Raw genomic sequence first — 22,733 nt, 5'->3', positions numbered from 1 at the left:
GTTAACAAATTCTTTGCTAAACGCGTTTTAGATTTTAACTCCCTACTGGGCTTGTCTTTATGGGGACAAACCAGGTATTTATAATCCCAGCAAGACAGGTAAATGATTTGTATAGAAAAACAAAACAATATTTTTGAGTACTTGAGTTAAAAGTAATTGTAAAGTGACGGAATTACTCAAAAAAAGTAATTCGTTACAATTACTCATTACATTTTTTGAAAAGTAATGCATTACAAATCACTTTGCGTCGAAAAAAATTATAATTTTGAACAGGATGTTGATTACCACAGTTTGACTGATCGTCGCCCTATAGCCAGATGTGAAAGGACCAACTGGACTGGAATCAATTCAAATTTATCAGTAGTTTATTTATTTATAGTATTTTATGGTAAGACTAAATGAAAACTGTGACAGTTTAAACAAGTTGGCATTTTTGAATACTGTGTGCCCATTTTTCTGTTCGATAAATACTTCGCTAAATTAAATAAAACTAAGTAGAAAAATCGATCTGAAGTTATTTAAAAATAGAACTCCCCTTGCATGAATGGGTAGATCCATGGTCCATACATTTTTTGTTATATCTGTAACTCTAAAAATCATGGTTCGCAAACTTTTGAAATGGCATGGTCAAAATGTTGGTGGCAATTGATAGATAAATTTTAAAAGTAATAATAATAAGTGAAAAAAAGGGGGTGGATTATTAAATTACTATTACTAATAATAATGTTATGCCGTGTGTTTTAAGTGAAATCTTTTTCACAAACTTTTTTAATAAAAAAAAAGCTGGACACATTTCTTTCCTCAATGTAAATTTCAAATTTGTATTGACATTTAAATGTCATTGTTAATGAATACAGCAGCCGTGATGAATTCCTATTCAAGTGAGTCCAGTGTACACAACTAAATTAAAAAAAAATCTTTCAAGAGGTCTCCTACTTTATTTTGGTCGCCACTGTATCTCACTACCTATTATATATATTGTAACACTAAACAACAACAGTATTGTGTTCCTAGAATTTCCGGAAAATTAACTAAACGGTTTTTGAAAAAAAAGGGGTATCATGGGAATTATGTGTACCTACAGAAGTTCTCCACAATTCAAATGAGATGTAAGCATATTGTGAAATTTTGAGATGATATCGTCCGTTTTTTATAGGGGTGAACCCATGTAAATAAAATAACACAGAGAATATGGTTCATTGTACCAGTAACATAAAATAACCTCAGTGTAACCACATAATTATTAATTATTTATTATTATTACTTTTGATAGTTGCTGTTTAGGACTTAAGAGCGGCTAACACATTATTAGCAAAAACTAGAGTAAAACCAATACACAGGCATCCGAAAATGACGAAAAATAAGTTCCAGTCGGTACTGTAGACATTGTAGATAACGTTTCGATTAATAAGATACCTACTTCAATTCACACGGAGTATGAGTGCATGCATAGTACGAGTACAATCTTATCAAGTGAGAGAGGCCCGATATATTGCTTTGTCGTTTTGAATTCCGAAACTTTTGAGTTTAAGGCCACTAATTAAGTAATATAGAAGTTATAGGTATATCTATGGGTCACAGGTTTAGGTAGTAAACCATCTTACCATTTGCTTGGTTGTTACATATTGGGGCCCGTTTCCCGACAAGGGGGAGCCATTTATGGCTCTAGTCGAAAGCGCGGCACCTTCCACTTTTTCAAATTATCTTCGTTTCTCTTATTCTACCTCCTGGATAAACCAGCGAATTTGAATTAAAATTTGCACTGAAAAAAATTAACAGCGGCACGAAATCACATTTGAATAATTTGAATTTGAAAAAAAATCAATCAAAAAAATCGTTAAACATAGGCAACCATATGCACGGTAATGCTTTTTGGGTAGTTGGTAGCTCGCTAGGAAATTCCAGTTAGAGGGTTGGTAGGGACAAAAATGGCGCCTTGGTATAGAGGTGAAAGCGTCACTTTTTTGGGATGTGTGTTGTGATTCCCCAACGCGTGTAGCTAATTCTTGCGGCTTTCTAATCGGGGAAAAAAATGAATTTTTGACCGACGCTAACACGTGTAAATTTGATTCATTATTTGTAAAGTCACAGATCAGGTTAGGATTTTAATCGTTAACTGGTGCTAACACAATTTAATAGACATTAGATTTATTTAGATAAATCACTTACTGGGAGATTTCATGAAATTAAATCAAGTTACGAATAAAGTTTCTGGATGCTAATAATTAAATGTGACAATGGAATTATCATCGTTATTATCATCATGTGCACACATATCACCGAGATAACTTTCTCGCAACACTAAAAACTACATCACCGAGGAGGCTTCCTCGCAATGCCTGATGCATTTTGTGTTTATTTACCATGTGTTTTGTTTGGAATAAACAGTTCACGATATAAACCCTTAAAACAAATTGTTATGAGTAACCAATCACTTGGATCATGGTATAATGTAGCATCATATAAATTCTTTGTTTGAATCGTTGATAGAGTGTGGCAGATATTAATCTTAAGGGTGTGGGGACAAAAAATCTGCACAAATTTCAAACTAGAATAACTGTATTATAAAAGCATGTATTAATAATGTGATCAACAACATTTATAAAAACAACTTTAAAGAACACAATCTGCACCATATCTGCTTGCTTTACGAATTTTTGTTTTAATACGGCTCATTAAATTTGTAAAAGCCGATATTTTTGTTTGCCGTATTTTCAGCAGTATACGCTTCTTTAATTCTGCATGTGTCGAGGCTTCCCATCCATTTTCGTACACATTCCTCTTTAGATTTCTCCAAAAACGTTCAATTGGGCGTAGTTGAGGGACGTTCGGAACATTTTTATCCTTAGGGATAAAAGGAATGTTTAACTAATTATATGCAGCAATAACGTTAGCTGCGTAATGAGCTGTTGCCATGTCTGGACAAAATACAAAATTGCCATCTGAATGCTTTTCTCTTATAAAACGGACAAGTCGAGACCTAATGCACTATTTTTCATAAATATCTGCATTAACAGAATTTCCAGATGGGCAAATAAACGCAGTAGAATGTCCACGTGAAGAAATGGCCAACCAGACCAACAACTTGGACTGAAATTTTTTGTGACGTTTGAATTTCACTTTCCCATCTACTTCTTCTCCTTCCTTACAATAGAAATGTTTATTGTTAGCAGTATCGCTACCATCAAAAGTGAAGTAGGATTCGTCATCGATGATTATTTCAGTACCATTTGAGGGAAAAAAAGCGGATTCAGAAAGATGCCTTAATTTTCGTTTTTGTTCCAACTTTTGTTTTTCTGAATATTTGGGAGCGGATTTTCGAGTTGCAAGTTTAATATTATTCTCCTTTAATATGTTGCTAACATACTTTTTGTCGATTTTAAATTTCCGTCCCAGCTTTCTTAGTGAAACACCAAGTTTACCGTGACTTTGATTGACTAAGGCTTCTCTCTTCTTCTGGGGCATTTTTCTTGCTGGTCTTCCGCTTCCTACTTGTCTTTCTACCGAATTCCCATTCTCTACTCTTCTGCAAATGCTATAAGTTGTCCTTTTTTATATCCCTATTTGGAAGAAGTGATTAACGGTGAATGACTTTTTTAAATGCATATGCTTTCTATAAAATTTGGCAATCACAGATCGGCGATCATTTTCATTTAAGTCTTCCATTATTACAAAAAATATTGAAACTTTCAAGAGGAACTAGGCATAACAATTTTTAATAACTGCCAAAAAATGTCATAACGTCAACCGTCATTTTTCTCAAAGCTAACTCGATTTTCGGTAAATTAAAATTTGTGCAGATTTTTTCTCCCCACACCCTTATGTAAATTTTGTTAGCTTTGTAATTTTTCACCTCATGCAATTTTTCTTTATCTCATGTATGTATGTCGAATTTAAATGTTGTTTATTGCTCGTTTTGAACTTTAACACTTGTTCAGTTGTAGTTTAATGTCAAAGTTATAGAAACTTCGAGTTGTCAGATTTAGAATAGGAGTTAGGGCAAGTCGAGATGACGTAATGCTGTCGGCTTCGTGATAGCCGGGACTCAACTGCGAGTTTGTAACCGTAACGGCCTGCTCGTATGGCATGTCCGTAATAGAGAAGTGTTTTGCGGCAGTGCTTGAGATATGTAGAATCACCGGCGTGGGTAGGAGAATAGCCACGACCAGGAGGCCCAAACTCCGCTCGCGCTACAACGCCCCCAATGCCACACTCTTATAGCCCTCTGATGCCGCTGCCGCTGCATAGTTTGTTTATTAAAATTTTGTTCTCTTGTTGACTGCCATAATTTTTAAATTTGCCGCCACACGCCCATAATAACTTGTGTATTTGCATCCAGTTACTTTACTTCATGTTTTGTTTTTATTAAATTTGTGATATTCAAATATTTGCATTGATTCAGAACGTTTCAGTGGAGGAATAAATCATTTTGCGTCCTCCATAAATTTTGTGTTTTATTTAGCGGTACTTTTCCAACCTTGGGGTCCACCATTTGCATCTGAACGCATCCCGTCACTTTTTAAAAACACAACGTAGGGTTCCATTTTGTTAGACGATCACAGCGAAGGCCAAATTTTGTATTTTTGAATTTTTCGCGGGTTTTCAATTTTTTTTTCACATGTCAATTTAAGGCGGGCTACAGCCGTCGCGTCGGCGGGATGTTTGGGTTATCACAACGGTAACCTCAATGTGTGTGTTTTGAATTTATTTCTTAAAACTGATTAATAAGTAAGTTTAAAAATAAGGGTGGATTGAAAAAACCATAGGCAAAGAAGCAAATAAAGAAATTTCACAAAAGACAACGAGCTTAAATGGACCTACATTTTTACCTCACCTGCATCTCCGGATCCTATATTTGTAGAAGCAGAACCAGAAAATAATATGAAAAAAATGTATCAGGATCGTTCATATCACTTACAAGACGCATCACTCTGGAAAATGAGTTGAAGTACGAAAAAATAGTTTCCTGAAGATAAAAACTAACGTAAGTTTTCGTTTTTTTTTGTTGCAGTAAAAAATAGTCGTGCATTTTGCTTTTGTTTTAACTTATTTGGTAGAGATAGAAAGAAAAGTACACTTCTATTGTGAAAAGAAAAACGTGCAAGACCTTAAAGCAAATTTTGCAGAATTTAATTTATGTGAAAAGAGTCTTTCACTGTTATTACTTATTACTACATTACCATATAAATATACATATTTTAGAATAAAGATTAAATTACACAACTAAAACGTAAGCGTATGTCTTTTTTTCTGCATAGCGGTGTACATTAACTAAGTAGTACTGAATGTTTCAGTACCTTATTAAATCGCTCATTTTATCCCCAAAAACATGAAACTAGTTCTATTTACCTGGACAATTATAAGAAACAATAAACATATAAATAAACAATGAAATAAATAAATTGAAAGTTTTTGTTCATTCTTACAGTTTAACTTTTTATAAAATCCAAACGAAAGAGAGCACTTTTAGTCTAACATAATAAAACGTAGGTGGAGACAAATATCCAGAAATATTCTTAATTCGGAAGACGGTTTACCTTCTCATAATACTGGAATAATAGCTGAAAATGTAATAATTTCCTCATTTATGCTGGAACAACAGAGTCAGTGTTGTATTGGATGATTATTTAAATTTGTTGTCCAAGAAGGTTTTGACATAAAATCGTACGTATTATTATTGTGTACTATCTTATACTTCCGGTCCGCATCATTGGTTCTCGATACGTCTCTAACTAGAATTTGTTGGACTAGTTTAGCAAAAATCTAGGAATATTCTTATGATTATTAATTATTGTTATCGATATCGGTTGGTATTATCGCTTATCTTTCTGTCACTGATAAGTTAATGTTAAAATACACATGTACCACTTATTTTAGAAATAAATAAAGTAAATAATGAACACAATGTTAAAAAAATCCTTTAAAGACGAGATAAAAGTGTTCAGCACTAAGCGACTCTCGGACGTCGGGTTGGTCCTATTTACTTTCGGCAATGGAGGGTTGTTTATATATTTTCATTTCCATAATTATCTACCGTTAAAAACAATACATAATAACAATTGTATTTATTTAAGAATCGGGACAAAAAATCTATCGATTCGGCCCGACAAATTCACTAATATTCGCAAAGTCTAGTGGCTGACCTTGTGCTTGTGATACAAATAACTATTTCCTTACTCAGAAAAATAAATAAATAAACAAACCTAAATAATTAAGAAGGAGTAATTAACAAATTAGCAAAAAAGTGCATCATTTTATAACAATAAAAAATTACACGAAAACAGGTGAAACACGTTTTTATAACTAACAGATACTATAATTTGTTAAAATAGGAGTTTTGTTTTTATTTGTATACCGGTAGGTAGGTATGTATATTAAAATGAAATGAGTCAACAATTAGTTATTACATTCTGAAAATAAGGTGTCGTTTTGCTTAGCGTTCTCCAAAAACTTTACAGACTGTAGTATACCATTAAAAGTATTTATTAGTGTATTTATTTTTATTTCCATCAGATACCACCCCTGATTTAAATTCTGTTGCTTACACCCCAGTCCGGTCCTGTTCTGTTCTTTATCGACGCGGACGCCCCTGATGCGCACTGACCAACTTTACCATACGATCCCACAAAACCCACAACACTCGCCCTTATTTTTGACCAACAAATGGCTAAAAATACCCATTATCATTCGGCCCAGTCCTGATAAAAATTAGGATAGCATACGCGCTTTGACAGCTGCGCGTGCGCACGCCAGTAGCTCGTAGCATGTTGTAGAGGATTGTTTCTCAATAAAAAAAATACGACGAAAATTTTTCTTTTAACCTGCAATTTCGAAAAAAGTCGGTCGGTGAGTTGTTTGACTGGTGACCAGGAAGTGTTTGTGTCTGCAAAATGGGTAATATACACACAGTCGGTCCGAATGAAGCCCTCATCGTTTCAGGTAGGTTAAATTGGGGTTGTTTGGGGGTTGATGTGTCGAATGCTGTTCACTGCATGTTACACTGGAAATATGTGAATACTGAATAGTCGTCGAGGGCGGGCCTCCTTTTTTTGTGAATTTTTTAGTGAGGGTTTTTGAGATTTAAAGGTCCGTGTTTGTTTGACATTTAGGTCAGGATTTGTGGCGCCAACCTAAAAAGCTAAATGGGATGGGCGATAAAAGGGATTAAAAATGATCTTTTGTTTGATACAAACAATGAATTGAGTGTTGTTAGCGAATTTCCCTTATTTACTGTGGGGTTTTCCCGTAGAAAATGGCCTGAGGGTGTGCGTATAAACATGTGTAAATTTTGGTGTTTTTTAGCGAGATACCGGTTGCATCAGGCATTTTCTCGGGGATTTTGTGTGACGTCACTACGTTCGATTTAAACAAGTGACCCGCTGACCGGTTTCGGTTCATGCATACTCGTTAAAATTACATAATGTTTGGAAATGACGTTGTAATGAATTACCGGAAAGAGCTTTTATTTTTATTGCCCGCTTTAACGACTTTGGAAGTAGATATTTGTGACATTGACATTATTATTATTAACTTAAGGAATTCCAAAGACGATAACAATTATAAGAACTGCTAGTAAAAAAATAGGCAGAAGAAGAACTCGCTTGACAGTAATTGCATCGACATACATATTTTGAAATTTCGCCTTTATTGACGAAGCATCGATTTGAACTGGTCTTTAGGTTCACAAGAACGAAACTGCCAGTAGTGTGTTTAACTAAAACCACTTTAAAGTCTGACAGTTTCTTTTTTTGTTTTCTACCAGAAAATTGAAACTTTCAAGTCGATGAATATTTGGGAAAAGAAAGTCACAAAATCGAAATAAATGTTTTCTTATTCAGTTCAGATGAATTTGATCAGTGATCATGATGCAGACGTTGTAAGGGGCGTGGGAGATAAGGGGAGCTTATCTGCAGACACTTAACACCAAGGAAAAACTTCTTCGTTTTTTTTCTAGTTATCGTGTGAGATGATCATTAACATATGCAAACAATATGTTTCACATTTTGTGTTGTTCTTTTTTTATTTCTATCATTAATGCATTATAACCTAACTTTGTTATGGATTTTCAGTGGTTCATTGTGTGATAGGTAAGCAACCAATAATCAAGCTCGAATGATTTGTTGCCTATCTCAATGAAACGATAAATTAAAAATGCAGTGAAGATTTTCCAAAACCAACGATTTTTTGTCATATGTTGTAAGAAAGAAGATATTTCAAATACATAAACGTTTGCAAAGCACATGATATGTAAAATGAAGAAAAATGTTAACGTTCCATTAAAAAGTTAAAACGCTGTCAACAAAGGTTTAATTTTCGTTGGATAATGGAATGAATAATCGACAAATTGCTTCGAGAAAACATACCTTAAAAAATTTAACTGGATTTCATCATAGTAAAAATTGTATTGGATTTGTATTCGATTGTAATCGAGTCCAAATGTTTTAAGGATATCCTAGGCACTGTAAAATTGGTAATTAAAATTTATCCGTTCATCCCTCCCAAAAAGTTGATGACGTCGTGGCAAAATTTTGCCAAAAACTTATGCTTGTGGTTTATCAATGCATTCATATTTTTAGAATTATGTACATATTTTTACAGGGTGTTTCTTTACCTGCACTTTAACACTGCCCACATACCTTTCTTATAACTTATAGGGGTTAGCATAAAAAAATAAAATTCGGAAAATCAAATTTTACAATTTTCGAAGAAACTGCATTTTTTGGACTGCACTTTAGGGAGGAGGAGAGGTCTGTCTAAATAATCATAGATTTTTTTTTTGGTAAAACATTAAGGTTAGAATGATACATCTTTTTAACGAAGTAGCGGTATCAGAAATCGTAATAAATGCTCTGGTAATTATAGTTGTTTAAACAAAGTTTAATAATAATTAGTTAATGTTTTTGAAATATTATATCATCTTTCTGGATATATTTATTTCATTTGGTACAGAAGTTCAACGTATTTTCTATCGATTTTTTACAAAATGAATTTTGACATTCGTTTCTTTTAAATTGTTCGGAATAGGATTCTTGCTAACAGCTGATGACAGTTTCGCGAAATCTACGAAATTGTATATAAAATAAATAATATAAATAATTAATACATTAAGAATACAACTGGTTTAGGCGTCACATAATTAATGCCGGTCACGTAGATAAATGCTATCGAACTATGCTAACAGGGGGGCGGAGGGTAAGAGACAAAATTAGTATGTCGAACAGTGTTGTCGCCTTTAGGTCACTTAAAATTCTATTTAGAAATGTGTTGTAAGAAAAATAAAAAAAAGGAACCTAAAAAAATGAGTTAATTTATTAGAATGAATTTCATTTTATCCAATAACAAACACCTATATTTTCGCTGTTGTGGAATATGTGGTATTCCTTTTACGTCGGTGGAATTCTATGCAATGCCAATTCTTGATTTTATACGTGGTCGATCGTAACCGGTAATCTCACCGCTTTTATTGATGTTCTTAAGCTAGTGGATTGTTGTTTTTTTTTAATTCATTTTCATACGTGTTTTTTACAACTGGTCCAAATGGAATTTCATTCAGTGTGACTGTTTGCTGCGTGATTAAAGAAACTATTCGTATAAAATACTGATTACCAACGCTGATAAACAAAATGACATTATATAAAAATTGGTCGAAGGTTATTTCCACAGAACTTCCCTCGCCCCTGACAAATCAAGCTTTCTCGAAAAAATGATAAAATTTGATTTTGCAAACTTAATTTTTTTTGTGGTAAACCTTGTAAGTTAAAATAAAGATAAGTACTTAAGTTAAAGTAAAGGTAATGAAGCGTGCTAAGAATTTGTTTCAAGTCAGTTTTTTCATTACAAAATTTCGTCATGAATATTTTTGCAAGACATATAAATTATACATATATTAATTTGGATAAGTGCCGTTTAACAGCAATAATTATGTTGTATTCCTAAATTTTTTGGAAAATGGAGTGAGTCGTTCTTCATTTTTTCAGTAATATATATTACTTCATTCATTAATTTTTTTGAGTCACTTTGTATAAATAATTCTAAAAACTATGATGTGCATTGATAAAACACAAGTATAGATTCATAATATTTTGCCTATTTGAGAGAGGATTTATTATATTCAAATTTTTGGGAGGGGATAAACGAATAAATTTTGATTAACGATTTACCATGCTTACGATAACCTTAAAACGTTTGCAGAATTTCAGAGCAATCGGTTGTATAGTTTCAAAATTAAATTGCAAAATCTTATACATTTTTTTTTTTTGAAAAATCTGAATGTCTAGAATAAAAACTCAACGTGGATGCATACACCACAAGTGCAGGGGTATCTTATTTTATAAAATTTAAATAGAGTAACATTTACTGTTGTAAACTTTGGAGATGACGTCATTCCATTGGTGATGGAGACAAACTTTGGTACAAACACAGGCGGAAATGGGAAACCACTGTTTTCGTGCTCTAGGGGTTTTGAAATGTGGAGAAAACATGAAAGTAGCAAGTCGCCCGATGGACTCTCGGAAAGTAATAAGACAATAATTCGAAATGTTGTTTTTCTCGTTTTTACTTCACCAGTAATGGAAGTATTGCAATAGGATTATTTCAACAAATTTGTGCTTCCATATTCTAAGGTGAAAATTTATGGCAAGGGGACTGTTTCTAAAATGAAAAACATCTTAGGATTACTTTGAAGCCAAAAATTGTTTTGAAATATCTTATATTTGAAAAGATAAATCTCCCGTCGAGCATAAAGACGCAGGGCAAAAATTGATCCAAGGTTATTTAGACAGAAGTTCCCTTCCCTCGAACAGATTTAGTTTTTTCGGAAAATGATAAAATTTGATTCTTCAGAGTTTTATTTATTTTATCATAAACCATACATATAAGTAAAAAACTCAGAAAATACAGTGTAAAAACAACATTTGATACGAATCGATACGAGCAGAGCATAAGACCGACAATCCATCAGCGTATCGCACTCCACTTTGATGCCTAAACGAGAGATCGCCCACATGAAACACGTGGAAAATATTGCACAACAAAAAACCTGTATAGTACTTGTGATAAAATCAAAGCGAATTCATAAACCACGAGTACAGGACAGTATTGTGTTATAAAATTTAGATAACCTTTACGGAAATTGTTGAGGGACGTCATCAAATCGTTGGTGGGATGATTAGACAACCTTTGGTTGGCGTTTTTCCACCTACAATCATTCTAATAGCTTCGGAGATTATCTGTCTAATAAAAATTGATATAGACAAACCACAGACATACGGAAACGGGATCTATTGTTTCATACATAGGTTACCCTCGTTAAGTAAAAAAAGAAAGAACCTTGTAACTGACTGTGTGTATAGACGCGATCTACTGAAAACAACCGAGTAAAATTCGTTCAAATTTAAATTTTAGTTCCTTTAAGGTTTTATGCTACAAATAGACTTCATTACGTCAGTTTTCCCCAATTTTCTTTTATAATATCTGCTGCTTTTTCCCCCACCATGACCGCTACAGCGTTTGTATGAGCTCCCACAGCAAAATGAATCACACTACAATCAGCAACCCTCAATCCCTTCACTCCATAGACCTGCAACTCGTGATTGACTACAGATGTAGGATCATCCGAAGGCCCCATCTTGACAGTTCCTACTGAATGGTGAAAAGGAATACCAATTGATCGAAGCGCACATCTCCAATAATTGTCGCTATCAAAGACATGCAGCTCACAGCCCGGTATTCGATTTGGGTTAAGTCGAGATCCTATTTCTTGAAACGGCTTTGTCCTTGCCAGTCTCTGGATATACCTTATGGAGGCCACAAGAGTGTTAATGTCGTGTTGTTCGGGATCGGTGAAGTATTTAGTTGCCATACACAAGCGGATAATCATGTGGATTGGCTGATCGTAGTTGCACGTAGCCTGTAGATTTTGGATGGAGAAGAATTGGGAAAATTGTCCATGATGGAATGTTGTGGGTAGGTGCAAAAACGGTGTTGTAGATATCATCACGTATATTCATCCAACGACGACTGAAGAGACCATAGTCGGTATTTAAGGAACCATCTATAAAGAGAAGTTCGATATCCGGAACGTCTTTAGTATCTTCAGATAATTCTGTTTTGATGTACCCAATTCCTTCAGCACCCCCGAGACTCGTGTATGGACCTTTGCCATGTAGTAAAAAATCCCTGATGCTTGTGTAATTTAGAAGAAGGGATGTGGATAACGACAATTCTCTATCAATGAGAAAACTTGGGGCAGGGAAAGTTAGATGATCTTGTAAGTTTCTTCCTACTGGAAGGTCTTGAAGAAGAGGAATTCCAAGCTCTTGAAGATGTTCTTTAGGACCAATCCCTGCTAACATAAGGAGTTGAGCGGAATTGAAAGTTCCCGCTGAAAGAATTACTTCTTTGCTGGCTTTCACTTTGTATACGCGACCACCTTTTTCATATTCCACACCATACACACTTTTAGTGTTTGGGTCAATCAAAATTTTCGAAACAAAGGCGGATGTTAGAATGTGCAGGTTGGGCCTTTGGCGCACTGGGTGTAAGAAAGCTCTGGCAACTGTGTATCTTTGGCCCTTTTTAAGATTCGCTTGAATGGTAGAAACTCCAAAAGATTCTATGTTTGCGTTGTAGTCAATGCGCGGTAAACCAAGTTCTACTCCAGCTTCAATAAATCTACGTACCAATTCCGATTGATAAACGTCTTCTGTACTCCAGTATCCATTAGTACCATGGTAGTTATAATCAGCAAATGTCAATTTCGAATGTTTGGACTTCATGTAGTACTTGAGTACGTCCTTGTACGACCATCCTGGATTCCCTTGAGCTGCCCATCGCTCAAAGTCCCACTTATTTCCTCTGGTGTATATCATGAAATTGATCACGCTAGTACCACCAAGTGCGGTTCCTCTTGGCCACAATGGCCGATGCTGTTCCAAACCAAGAGAAACGTTATGTTGGTACTCCCCTACATAGTTCCAGGTATAGGGTGTAAAGCACATTGTGGAAGCTGCTAACGGTACTCTGGACCATAAATTTTCTCCTTTTCCAGCTTCTAGCAGCAGGATTCTCCAGTTACTTATTTCGGAGAGCCTGCTGGCTATAACGGATCCAGCAGAGCCTGAACCTACTATGATGAAGTCATACTGATTGACTAAAAGCAAGAACTTTTATTGCGAAGAGACATAAATTTATACTTACAAGTAGATGTTAAGGGCATCATGTTTCCGGGTTGGGATAAATCTTTCCATGTTACTAGATGTGCGTAATCGATTCTCTTGTTAAGGTAGTTTTCGTAGATTTGTGACAGGTGATTGTATGCTGTCTCTAAAAAGGCTATATTTTCAGATTTGCTGAGTGAGAGAAGGAGAAAAATGATGACAGCTGATGTGTACTGCATGGTATCTGAAAAATATCGATTGCTTTGTTATTGATGTTGTTTCCAAAAATTTTTGGGAAAATATGTGAAGAAGACATCACTAATTTGTTGGATTAGACAAATCGTCTTTTAGATAATATTAAAATTTATTAAAATTTCAAAATAATCGAATCCGACTTTTATAGAATGTAGTAACTTAAGAGAGGTTATCTATAGTTCGATAGAAAACTATAGACACACAAATTGACAGACAGACAAAAATGCAAACCGCCATTTTCGTATTGTATAAGTTATGAAGCATGGACAACATGAAGTCGACAAGTTGGTGTGTAAAATATACTCGCAGGTAGCTTTGCTTTACTTTTTGAAAAAACGTGACGTTTACTTACCTATATATGTATGGAAGTAGGCACACTTTATTGAGCAGGGTTGTCTTTAATAGCACCATCACTTATATTAATAAAGTAATGATCCCCACATCCTTGTTGTGTATGTAAATTTTGGTGATAACAAAAAACAGAATGCATCTAAAAAATTAATGAATTAGGTCCAGATTTCATATTTAAACGAATCAAATTCTAAGTGCCAAGGATGTAAACTGGTCGCATTTATGAAACTTGTCCTTGCTGATAAATCAGTACAATTTTGATAGCAAAACATTACAGTGTGGATGCATTAAAAAAAAATCAATTCTGAAATTTCATAAAGATACTGAAGAAAGTCAAATGCAGTTTCACGTGGCTCGTGTTTAAAGAATGCATTTAAATATGCAATATATTTAATTTATACATGCAATAACGAAATAATGTAAACATGTTTGTCGATGAGCCAATGAGATTTTTTTTTTACAAGAATGAAAAATGTATGAAGGTCATAGGTTTGATACTACCAAAATAGTAAAGTATATATTAGAACCCCTCGAAAAAATGTGAACGGTAAAGGGTTTGCCAAAACATACAACGAAAATATTTTGTAACAAAAAAATTGACGAAAGTTATTCAGACAGAACACCTCTTTTAAAATTAAATTTTTTTCATGATAACCCCTATAAGTTAAAATAAAGATATGTGTGATCTGGTTAACTATAGGTAAAAGAGCATGTTGTGCGTTGGTTCAAGTTTTTCTGCAACAAAATTTTGTGATGGCGTCGTCAACAGTTTATCGAGGACACATATAATTGGAATGGGTGCAGTATAATATCAATAATAAGAGCTCTGTATCCTCAAATTTTCTAGAAAATGAGTGTAAGAAGGCGCTAGCCATCTCTTTCAACATTCGCTTGAATGAGTCATACTCCGAAAGATCCTACGTTGGAGTTGTAGTCAATGCGGGGAAAACCAAGTTCTTGGCCTGCGTCAATGAATTTATGCACCAACTCCGACCGGTAAATGTCTCCTGCGCTCTAGTATCCATTAATATCATGGTAACGGTAATCAGCCTTCGGACTTTATGTAGTACTTAAGTATGCCTTTGTACAACCATCCGGGATTTTCTTAAGTTGCCCATCGCTCAAAATCCCACTTAATATTTCCTAGAGTGTAAATGATAAAATTGATCACCCTAGTACCCTTTCTCTTGACCACAACATCTGATGCTGTTCCAAGCTAAGAAAAACGTTACATTGGTACTCTGCTATATAGTTCCAGTTATAGGGCGTAAGGCACATTTTTCCATTTCCAGCTTCTAGCAGCAGAATTCTCCAGTCACTTATTTCGGAAAGTCTAGCTATAACTAATCGAGCAGAGTCTGAACCTACTATGATAAAGTTGACTAAAAGCAAAAATTTTTATTCCGAAGAGACGACAAACTTGTACTTACATGTAGATTTCAGGCGCATCATTTTTCTGGGATCCTTCCATGTAGCAAGATTATTTACATCGTCGTTTCTTTTGTTACGGTAGTTTTGTAGATTTGTGACGGGTGTTCGTATGTGGTCTCTAAGTAATCTATGTATATTATCGGTCTTATCGTTTCTGAAAGGTATCGATTGTTTGTTATTGTGTTTCCGGAAATTTAGGAAAATTCGAAAATATTAAAGGTAGTTCTTCTGGAAATTTGGGAAAATTGGAAAACATTAAGGCCAGTGCCTCCCTTGTTGTTGTGAAATTTTAAGTATAACTTTTCCACAACCTTTTCTCTATAACTTAGGACAGTTTTGTTAAAAAGGGTTTATCATCATCCGACGAATGGTTGCCTTCATATTTTCTCAACGTTTCATGACCCCTAGAGTACGAAAAAGTAGGTCTCGCGTTTTCGTCTGTCTGTCATCTCTGTCAATTTTTATTAGATTGGTAATCTCCGAAATTACTGGACCGATTGTTATCAAATTTTATAAGTACGTTAAGAATATCTTGTAGATGGTAATCAAAATTTGTCTTATCATCCCCATCACCAATGGGATGATGACATCTTCTCCAAAATTTGCAGTAGTAAATGTTACTTAAATTTTATAAAATAACATACTGCTGCACTTGTGGTTTATGAGTCTGTGTTGAGTTTTTACTTTAGACATTTAGATTTTTGGAAAAAAGTCAAAATTGTATCTAACGTTTTGAAATTTAACTTTGAAACTGCAAAATTGAGTGCTTTGAAATTTACAAACGTTTTAAGATTATCGTAAACACGATAAATCGCTAAAAAAAATATCAGTTTGTCTCTTCGAAAAAAAAAAGATGATGCCATCTCAAAATTTTGTTGAATAAATCCTACCTAAAATATGCAAAATATTATCAATACTTATACTTGTGGTGTTTCTATGCTTTCATATTTTTTAGAATTACTGATACAGGTGACAAAAAAATTAATAAAGGAGGATATCTCTTTTATTGATCAAATCAAGGACGGTTCACACTGTTTTCCTAAAATGTTGCCGACATCATCATTAAATTTTGTTATGGAAAAATTCACTTGAATATATACATAGCATGCGTCTTTACCTGTACTTTAAGAGTCTACACTTATCCTTTTTTAACTTACAGGGGTTATCATTAAAAATAAAATTCACAAAATTAGATTTTAGAATTTTTCGAAGAATTTGTATTTGTTTGTACTTCAGGTGTGACGAAAATTGTGTCTAAATAACTTGAGACCAATGTTTTTTTATTTTTGTAAAATTTTTCCATTATATATCTTTAAAAATCAAAATCTCAATTATTTGTAGTAGCTTCTACGACACAAGCTTCTTTTACTGTATCTCATTGCCAGAAAAAAAAATCACTCATGGAAACTGTGTTTCGAAGTTCCCATAAATAATTAAGAAATTGATTTTTAAAAACACGTGATTTAAAAATTTTCAAAAGTTAAAAAAATTGGTGGAATCTTATTTCGGCAGAACGTCCCTCCCTCTCTAGAGTACGATAAAACATATCCAGCTTTTTCGAAAATTTATAAAATTTGATTCTGCGAATTATCTTTTGTATGAGAACTCATGTAAGCTATAATAAATATATGTATGTAATGTTAAAGTAAACGTAAAGAAGCGTGATACGCGCGTGTTTCAAATGAGTTTTTTTTCCTTTTTAAAAGTTTGTAAGTTATAAAATTTTTTGTAAGAAATGTATATCACTTTGGATGTATGCAGTGTGATACTAACAATAACATTATTGTGTTCCCAGATTTTTGGGAAACTGAAAGTGAAGTGAGTCGTTCCCGATTTAATCAATAAAATAAATTGACTCATTTTGTTTAGAAGATAAATAAATAATTGTAATTAGTATTTCATAATCGTTAGATATATCAATTACTGTGTGTTACTCAGTTAAGAATAATAATGGTATTTTATTATATGCTGCTCATTTTAGATGATTTTACAAAAATATCTTAGTAAGGTTTTACCAGGTTTACAAGGTATGGATAGACAAATTATTATCTTTAAAGTTATGTTAACGTCAATTTAAAATTTGTATGTGATCAATAATCATAATCAGTTACGATTTTTATAATTATAGTAAACGACAGAAACGCAAACGGACAGAAACAGAAACTTATATTGTATGAGCCGTAAAACACCAAGAAATAGAGTTTGCCGATTTACTTGTTAAAAAAAAATGCGCTCGCTTACCTATAAATGGAGGAAGTTCTTGATGTGAAGTGACTATTGAGTACACTTTGTTGTGTTTGATAGCAGTGTAACATGTTTTAACAAAGCCTCGATGGTAAAATATATACAACAAAACCATTTAAAACAAGAGCAAATTAGTACAAGATTGGATATTTTGATGAACGGAATTACAAGTGCCAAGGCTACAACTGGTTGCACTTTTCAAGGTTGTGTCTGATGCACGGTAAGTTAAAAGTTCGAGGTGCATAGTATTAATAAACTGAAGAAAAGTTTCGAGACCTAAATTTCATAAAGATACCTACTAAGTGAAATGTCGGTTTAAAGAACAAATCTGAAAATGTCTGGGGAAGCTGGCGAAACTATGCTACTTTTAGCCGCAATAATGAAAATACATGAAGGTCATAGATCCCACATTAGCAAAATAAAACAGTACATATTAAAACACCCCGTAGAAGAAGGTGGGGTAAAATATGTCTGAAATTAATACATCCACAATATTTTTTAACGAAAAGATTTTGTCTAATTTTCATGTACCAAAAATGTGAAAAGTTTAGATCATATATATATATAGAAACAAGTGAAATTAAATTAAAGTGGTGTTACAAAGGTCAAAGGAATTAGTAAGTACTGTCTGAATGGATGACTAAGACACGTATTGTCCTTTCGATGGTTTATTGTGTTCTTCGTTACAAGACTTATTACAAGTGAAATATTCTGAGAGGGGTAGAGGTGACAATCTCACCACTGATACAATTATGTGACAGATAATCCAAGGGAAAAATGTATTCTCAGTTTCTCGGTACATGCTTAAATTTGACTCTATGGTTATCGTTCGAAAGAATTAGACTATTAGCATGTTTAGAATACAAGCATGCATTGATGTATATTGTTTAAAAGTGAACATAGGGGTTAGTCCCATACTTTTTTTCAAAGTTCAGAGCTAACATATATTTTATAACCATCTTGGCGTATTAGATGTTTTGCTCTTAATACTTTTTTCTTGAAATAAGGAATTCAAAAAGAGAAAGATAGTATGGCTACAATTTAATATCAAAAATACTAAAAATAGAATCATTTTATTACGCATTTGTTCGATGCAGTTTTCCTAGAGCATCTTACATTAGCTTTGGTGGAACACAAAAAAAAGGCTGAAGCTTTTATATAAATTCATAAAAGCCTAGGTATTCTTCATGTAAAAATATTTTGTGAGGTACACCTTACTTATGCTAGAATTCATGACTCAAATATACAATTCTTATAATCAGTCTTCAGTATGTCGGTTTTCCCCAATTTTCTTTAATAATATCTGCTGTTTTTTCGCCCACCATGACCGCTACAGCATTCGTATGAGCTCCCACAGCAAAAGGAATGACACTACAATCAGAAACTCGCAATCTCTTCACCCCATAAACCTTTAACTCATGATTAACTACAGACGTAGGATCATGTGGAGGCCCCATCTTAACAGTCCCTACTTGATGATGAAGAGTAACACTAATTGATCGAAGTGCACATCTCCAATAATCATCACTATCAAAATCATACATGTCACAGCCAGGTATTGGAGTTGGGTTAAGTTGAGAACCTATTTCTTGAAATGCCCTTGTCCGCGCTAGCCTTTGGATGTACCTTATGGAGGCTACAAATGTGTTAATGTCTTGTTGTTCGGGATCAGTGAAGTAGTTCCCGTACAAAAGAGGATAATCACGTGGATTGGTCGACCTCAGTTTCAAGTACCCTGTAGATTTTGGGTGAAGAAGCATAGGGAAGACGGTCCACGATGGAATGTTGTGGGTCGGTGCAAAAACGGTGTTGTAGATATCATCACGTATATTCATCCAACGACGGTTGAAGAGACCATAGTCAGTGTTTAAAGAACCATCCATGAAGAGTAGTTCGATGTCTGGGATATCTTGAATGTCTTGAGATAACTCCGTTTTGATGTATGCTATTCCTTCAACACCTCCGAGACTCGTGTATGGACCTTTACCGTTAACAAAAAAATCGTAGAAGCTAGTGTAATTCAGCAAAAGGTATGCAGACAAGGAGAGTTCTCTATTGATGAGAAAACTTAGGCCAGGGAAAGTTAAGTGATCGTGTAAATTTCTTCCGACTGGAAGATCTTGAAGGAGGGGAATTCCAAGTTCCTGGAGATGTTCTTTAGGACCAATTCCTGCTAACATGAGGAGTTGAGCAGAATTGAAAGTTCCAGCCGAAAGGATCACTTCTTTGCTTGCTTTCACTTTGTAGACTCGACCACCTCGTTCGTATTCCACACCGTACACACTTTTTGTGTTTGGATCAATCAGAACCTTTGTAACAAAAGCAGATGTGAGAATATGAAGATTGGGTCTTTGGCGCACTGGGTGTAAGAAAGCTCTAGCAACCGTGTGTCTTCGACCTCTTTCAACATTCGCTTGAATGGGAGATATTCCAAAAGATTCAACGTTCGCGTTGTAGTCGATTCGAGACAAACCAAGTTCTTGTCCTGCTTCAACGAATCTACGTACCAGTTCTGATCGGTAAATGTCTTCCGTACTCCAGTATCCACTGTTACCGTGGTAGCGATAGTCAGCTTCTTTCAATTTCGAATTTTCGGATTTCATGTAGTATTTAAGTATGTCTTTGTACGACCATCCGGGATTCCCTTGAGCAGCCCATCGTTCAAAGTCCCACTTATTTCCTCGAGTATAGATCATGAAATTGATCACGCTAGTACCACCAAGTGCTTTTCCTCTAGGCCACAACATCCGATGTTGTTCGAAACCAAGAGACATGTTATGTTGGTACTCTGCCAAATAGTTCCAGTTGTAAGGTGTAAATGCCATTGTAGGTGCTGCTAACGGTAGTCTAGACCATAAATTTTCTCCTTTTCCTGCTTCTAGAAGCAATATTCGCCAGTCACTTATCTCGGATAGTCTGTTAGCAATAACTGAACCAGCGGAACCTGAGCCTACTATGATGAAGTCATACTCGTTGGCTAAAATAACGAATTAATGAAATGACGAGAGACAAGTTATACTTACAGATGCGTTTCTTGGGCATCATATTTATTGGTTGGGACATACTTTTCCATGGAATAGGTTGAACAGAATCGCCTCTTTTGCTGAGGTAGCGTTGGTAGACTCCGGATAGTTGATTGTATGTGGTCTCCAAGAGGGCAACGTCATCAGGTTTGGTATGTGAGAAGAGAAAGCAGACGATGGCAAGTGTAGCGTAATTCATTTTATCTAGAAAAGATCGACTTGCATTCATAAGGGTTTTGTTCTTTAGACTATAAGCGTAAGCTAAGGAAGTATTGTAATCGAGTCCATTGGATGACTGGTTACTTTTGTTTTCTCGACGTTTCATGAGCTCTAGATTACGAAAAAATAGTTCTCCTGTTTCTTTCCGTCTGTCTGTCTGCCGTCTGTCTGGATTTTTATTAAACAAGATAATCTGCGAAACTACTTGACCGATTATTGTCAAATTGTGTATATATATTAAGAATATCGTGTAAATGGTAAAACGCTAACCAAAATTTGGATAATCATTCCCCTTTTACAGAATAAGATACTCCGACACATGTGGTTTATTAATCTGTGTTGAGTTTTTGCCCTAGACATCCAAATTTTTGGGAAAAAAATCAAAATATTGTAACATTTTCAATTTAACTTTGCTCTGAAATCTTACAAACGTCTTAAGGCTATCGTAAGCATAATAAGTCGTTATTAAAATTATTTCGTTGATACCCCCTAAAAATTGATGACGTCATTATACAATTTTGTCGAATAAATGTGCCTTAAATTTTATACAATTACATATTTCTGAATGTGTTATTTATGAATCCGTGTCGAGGTTTTGATTTCGACAGAACTTCTCTCCCTCTTAGAGTGCAATAAAACATCCAGCTTTTCCGAAAATGAGAACCCCTGTGTATCGTTTCTAACAATAAAAAATCTACGATATATCTGGTATGATTTCTGGGGTTTTGTAAGCTGAAAACAGTGTTGAAAACCATGTTCTGAAATTTCCTTTAATAATTGAGATATTGATTTTTAAAAATATGATGATAAACTGTTTTTAACAAAATTCGTTATACAAAGAAAGTTATGAACAACATATATTTAAAATTTTAAAACCATAGGTCTATTAATAACGGAGATATTACATGTAGACCGAAAAGTCCACTCAAAAAACGTAGCGACTGGCCTTAGCAAAAAACAAATTGTTATTATCAATTACGCAAAAAGTCTAAAACCTGCTCAACTACCTACTTGTTTGTCCAGCTACAGAATGAACTTAAAATTGAGCGCATTTTTTGTTCACAGTTACACATTCCACAGATTGTAGTGTATGTTATGCAGCTATGCAATCGTCTGCACCACGTGTTTGTTAGTTTTATGAAACATGTGATCCAAGGTGAAAAATTACCGGTTGTTTATATTTAAATAAGATACATTTTGATAGTGTTCGTTAATGTTGGTAAATCTATTCCGGTAAAAGTTACTAAATTTTCATTTTTACTTCCCGAGCGTAAGCTAAGGAAGTATTGTAATCGAGTCTATCAGCCGACTCCCTACTCTTATGTTTTCTCGACCTTTCGTGATCCCTAGAGTACGAAGAAATAGGTTTCCCGTTTCCGTCTGTCTGGTTGTCTGTCTGCCTGCGTGCCGTCTGTCCGGATTTTTATTGACAGGTAATCTTCGAAACTACTGGACCGATGTATATTAGGACTATCATGTAGATGGTAAAATGCCAACCAAAAAGTGCCTAATTAAAATTGTATAACAACATTTGCAATTTATCTTTGAGATTGCAAAATTGAATGCTCTGAAAAATCCAAATGTTTTAAGGTTATCGTTATCATGGTAAATCGTTAATCAAGATTTGTTCGTTTGTACCCTCACAAAAAATTGATCAAAATTCTCAAAATTTTGCCTAATAAATCCTGTCTGAAATATGCAGCACATTATAGCCCTTGACTTGTGGTTTATCAGTGCACTCATAGTTTTTAGCATTACTCATCCAAGGCGATTAAATTAAGAACGAGTCACTCCATTTCCCCTAAAATTTGGGAATACAGTACTGTTATTTTTAGTATTACACTGCATCTCTTCAAATTGATATACGTGTCCTTGCAAAAATTTTGTCAAAATTTTGTAATGAAAAAAATTCTTGAAACAAACGCCTAACACGCATATTTACCTTTACGTTAATATTACATATACACTTTGCTTTAATTTATAAGCGTTGTCATAAAAAATAAAAAGCGCAAGATCAAATGTTATAATTTTTCGAAAAGCCTGGATTTGGAAG

The 22,733-nt window shown here is 34.3% G+C and overlaps 2 protein-coding genes and 1 pseudogene across 2 annotated transcripts in view; 1 reads left to right on the top strand and 2 right to left on the bottom strand.

Moving 5' to 3' along the window:
- The first annotated feature begins 6,743 nt into the window (after positions 1-6,743).
- The window catches only part of Flo2 (Flotillin 2), a 227,164-nt gene continuing 211,174 nt past the window's right edge, over positions 6,744-22,733 (top strand). Inside the window, exon 1 of the mRNA XM_064073967.1 lies at positions 6,744-6,939. Coding sequence (XP_063930037.1) covers positions 6,891-6,939 — 49 coding nt within the window. The 5' untranslated portion in view covers positions 6,744-6,890. The remainder of the gene's footprint in view (positions 6,940-22,733) is intronic.
- On the bottom strand, positions 10,873-17,597 carry LOC135142278 (glucose dehydrogenase [FAD, quinone]-like; annotated as a pseudogene).
- LOC135142279 (glucose dehydrogenase [FAD, quinone]-like) overlaps positions 18,099-22,733 on the bottom strand; it is a 34,756-nt gene continuing 30,121 nt past the window's right edge. Inside the window, exons 2-3 of the mRNA XM_064073964.1 lie at positions 20,462-20,665; positions 18,099-20,415 (exon numbers count right to left, since the gene is read on the bottom strand). Of these exons, the coding sequence (XP_063930034.1) occupies positions 18,704-20,415; positions 20,462-20,665 (1,916 nt within the window). The 3' untranslated portion in view covers positions 18,099-18,703. The remainder of the gene's footprint in view (positions 20,416-20,461; positions 20,666-22,733) is intronic.

Source organism: Zophobas morio, unplaced genomic scaffold (genome assembly GCF_036711695.1).
Source record: "Zophobas morio isolate AGI-343-1 ecotype UQ-CSIRO unplaced genomic scaffold, CSIRO_AGI_Zmor_V1 ptg000046l, whole genome shotgun sequence".
NCBI lineage: Eukaryota > Metazoa > Arthropoda > Insecta > Coleoptera > Tenebrionidae > Zophobas > Zophobas morio.
This window is presented reverse-complemented; position numbering and strand designations above follow the sequence as displayed.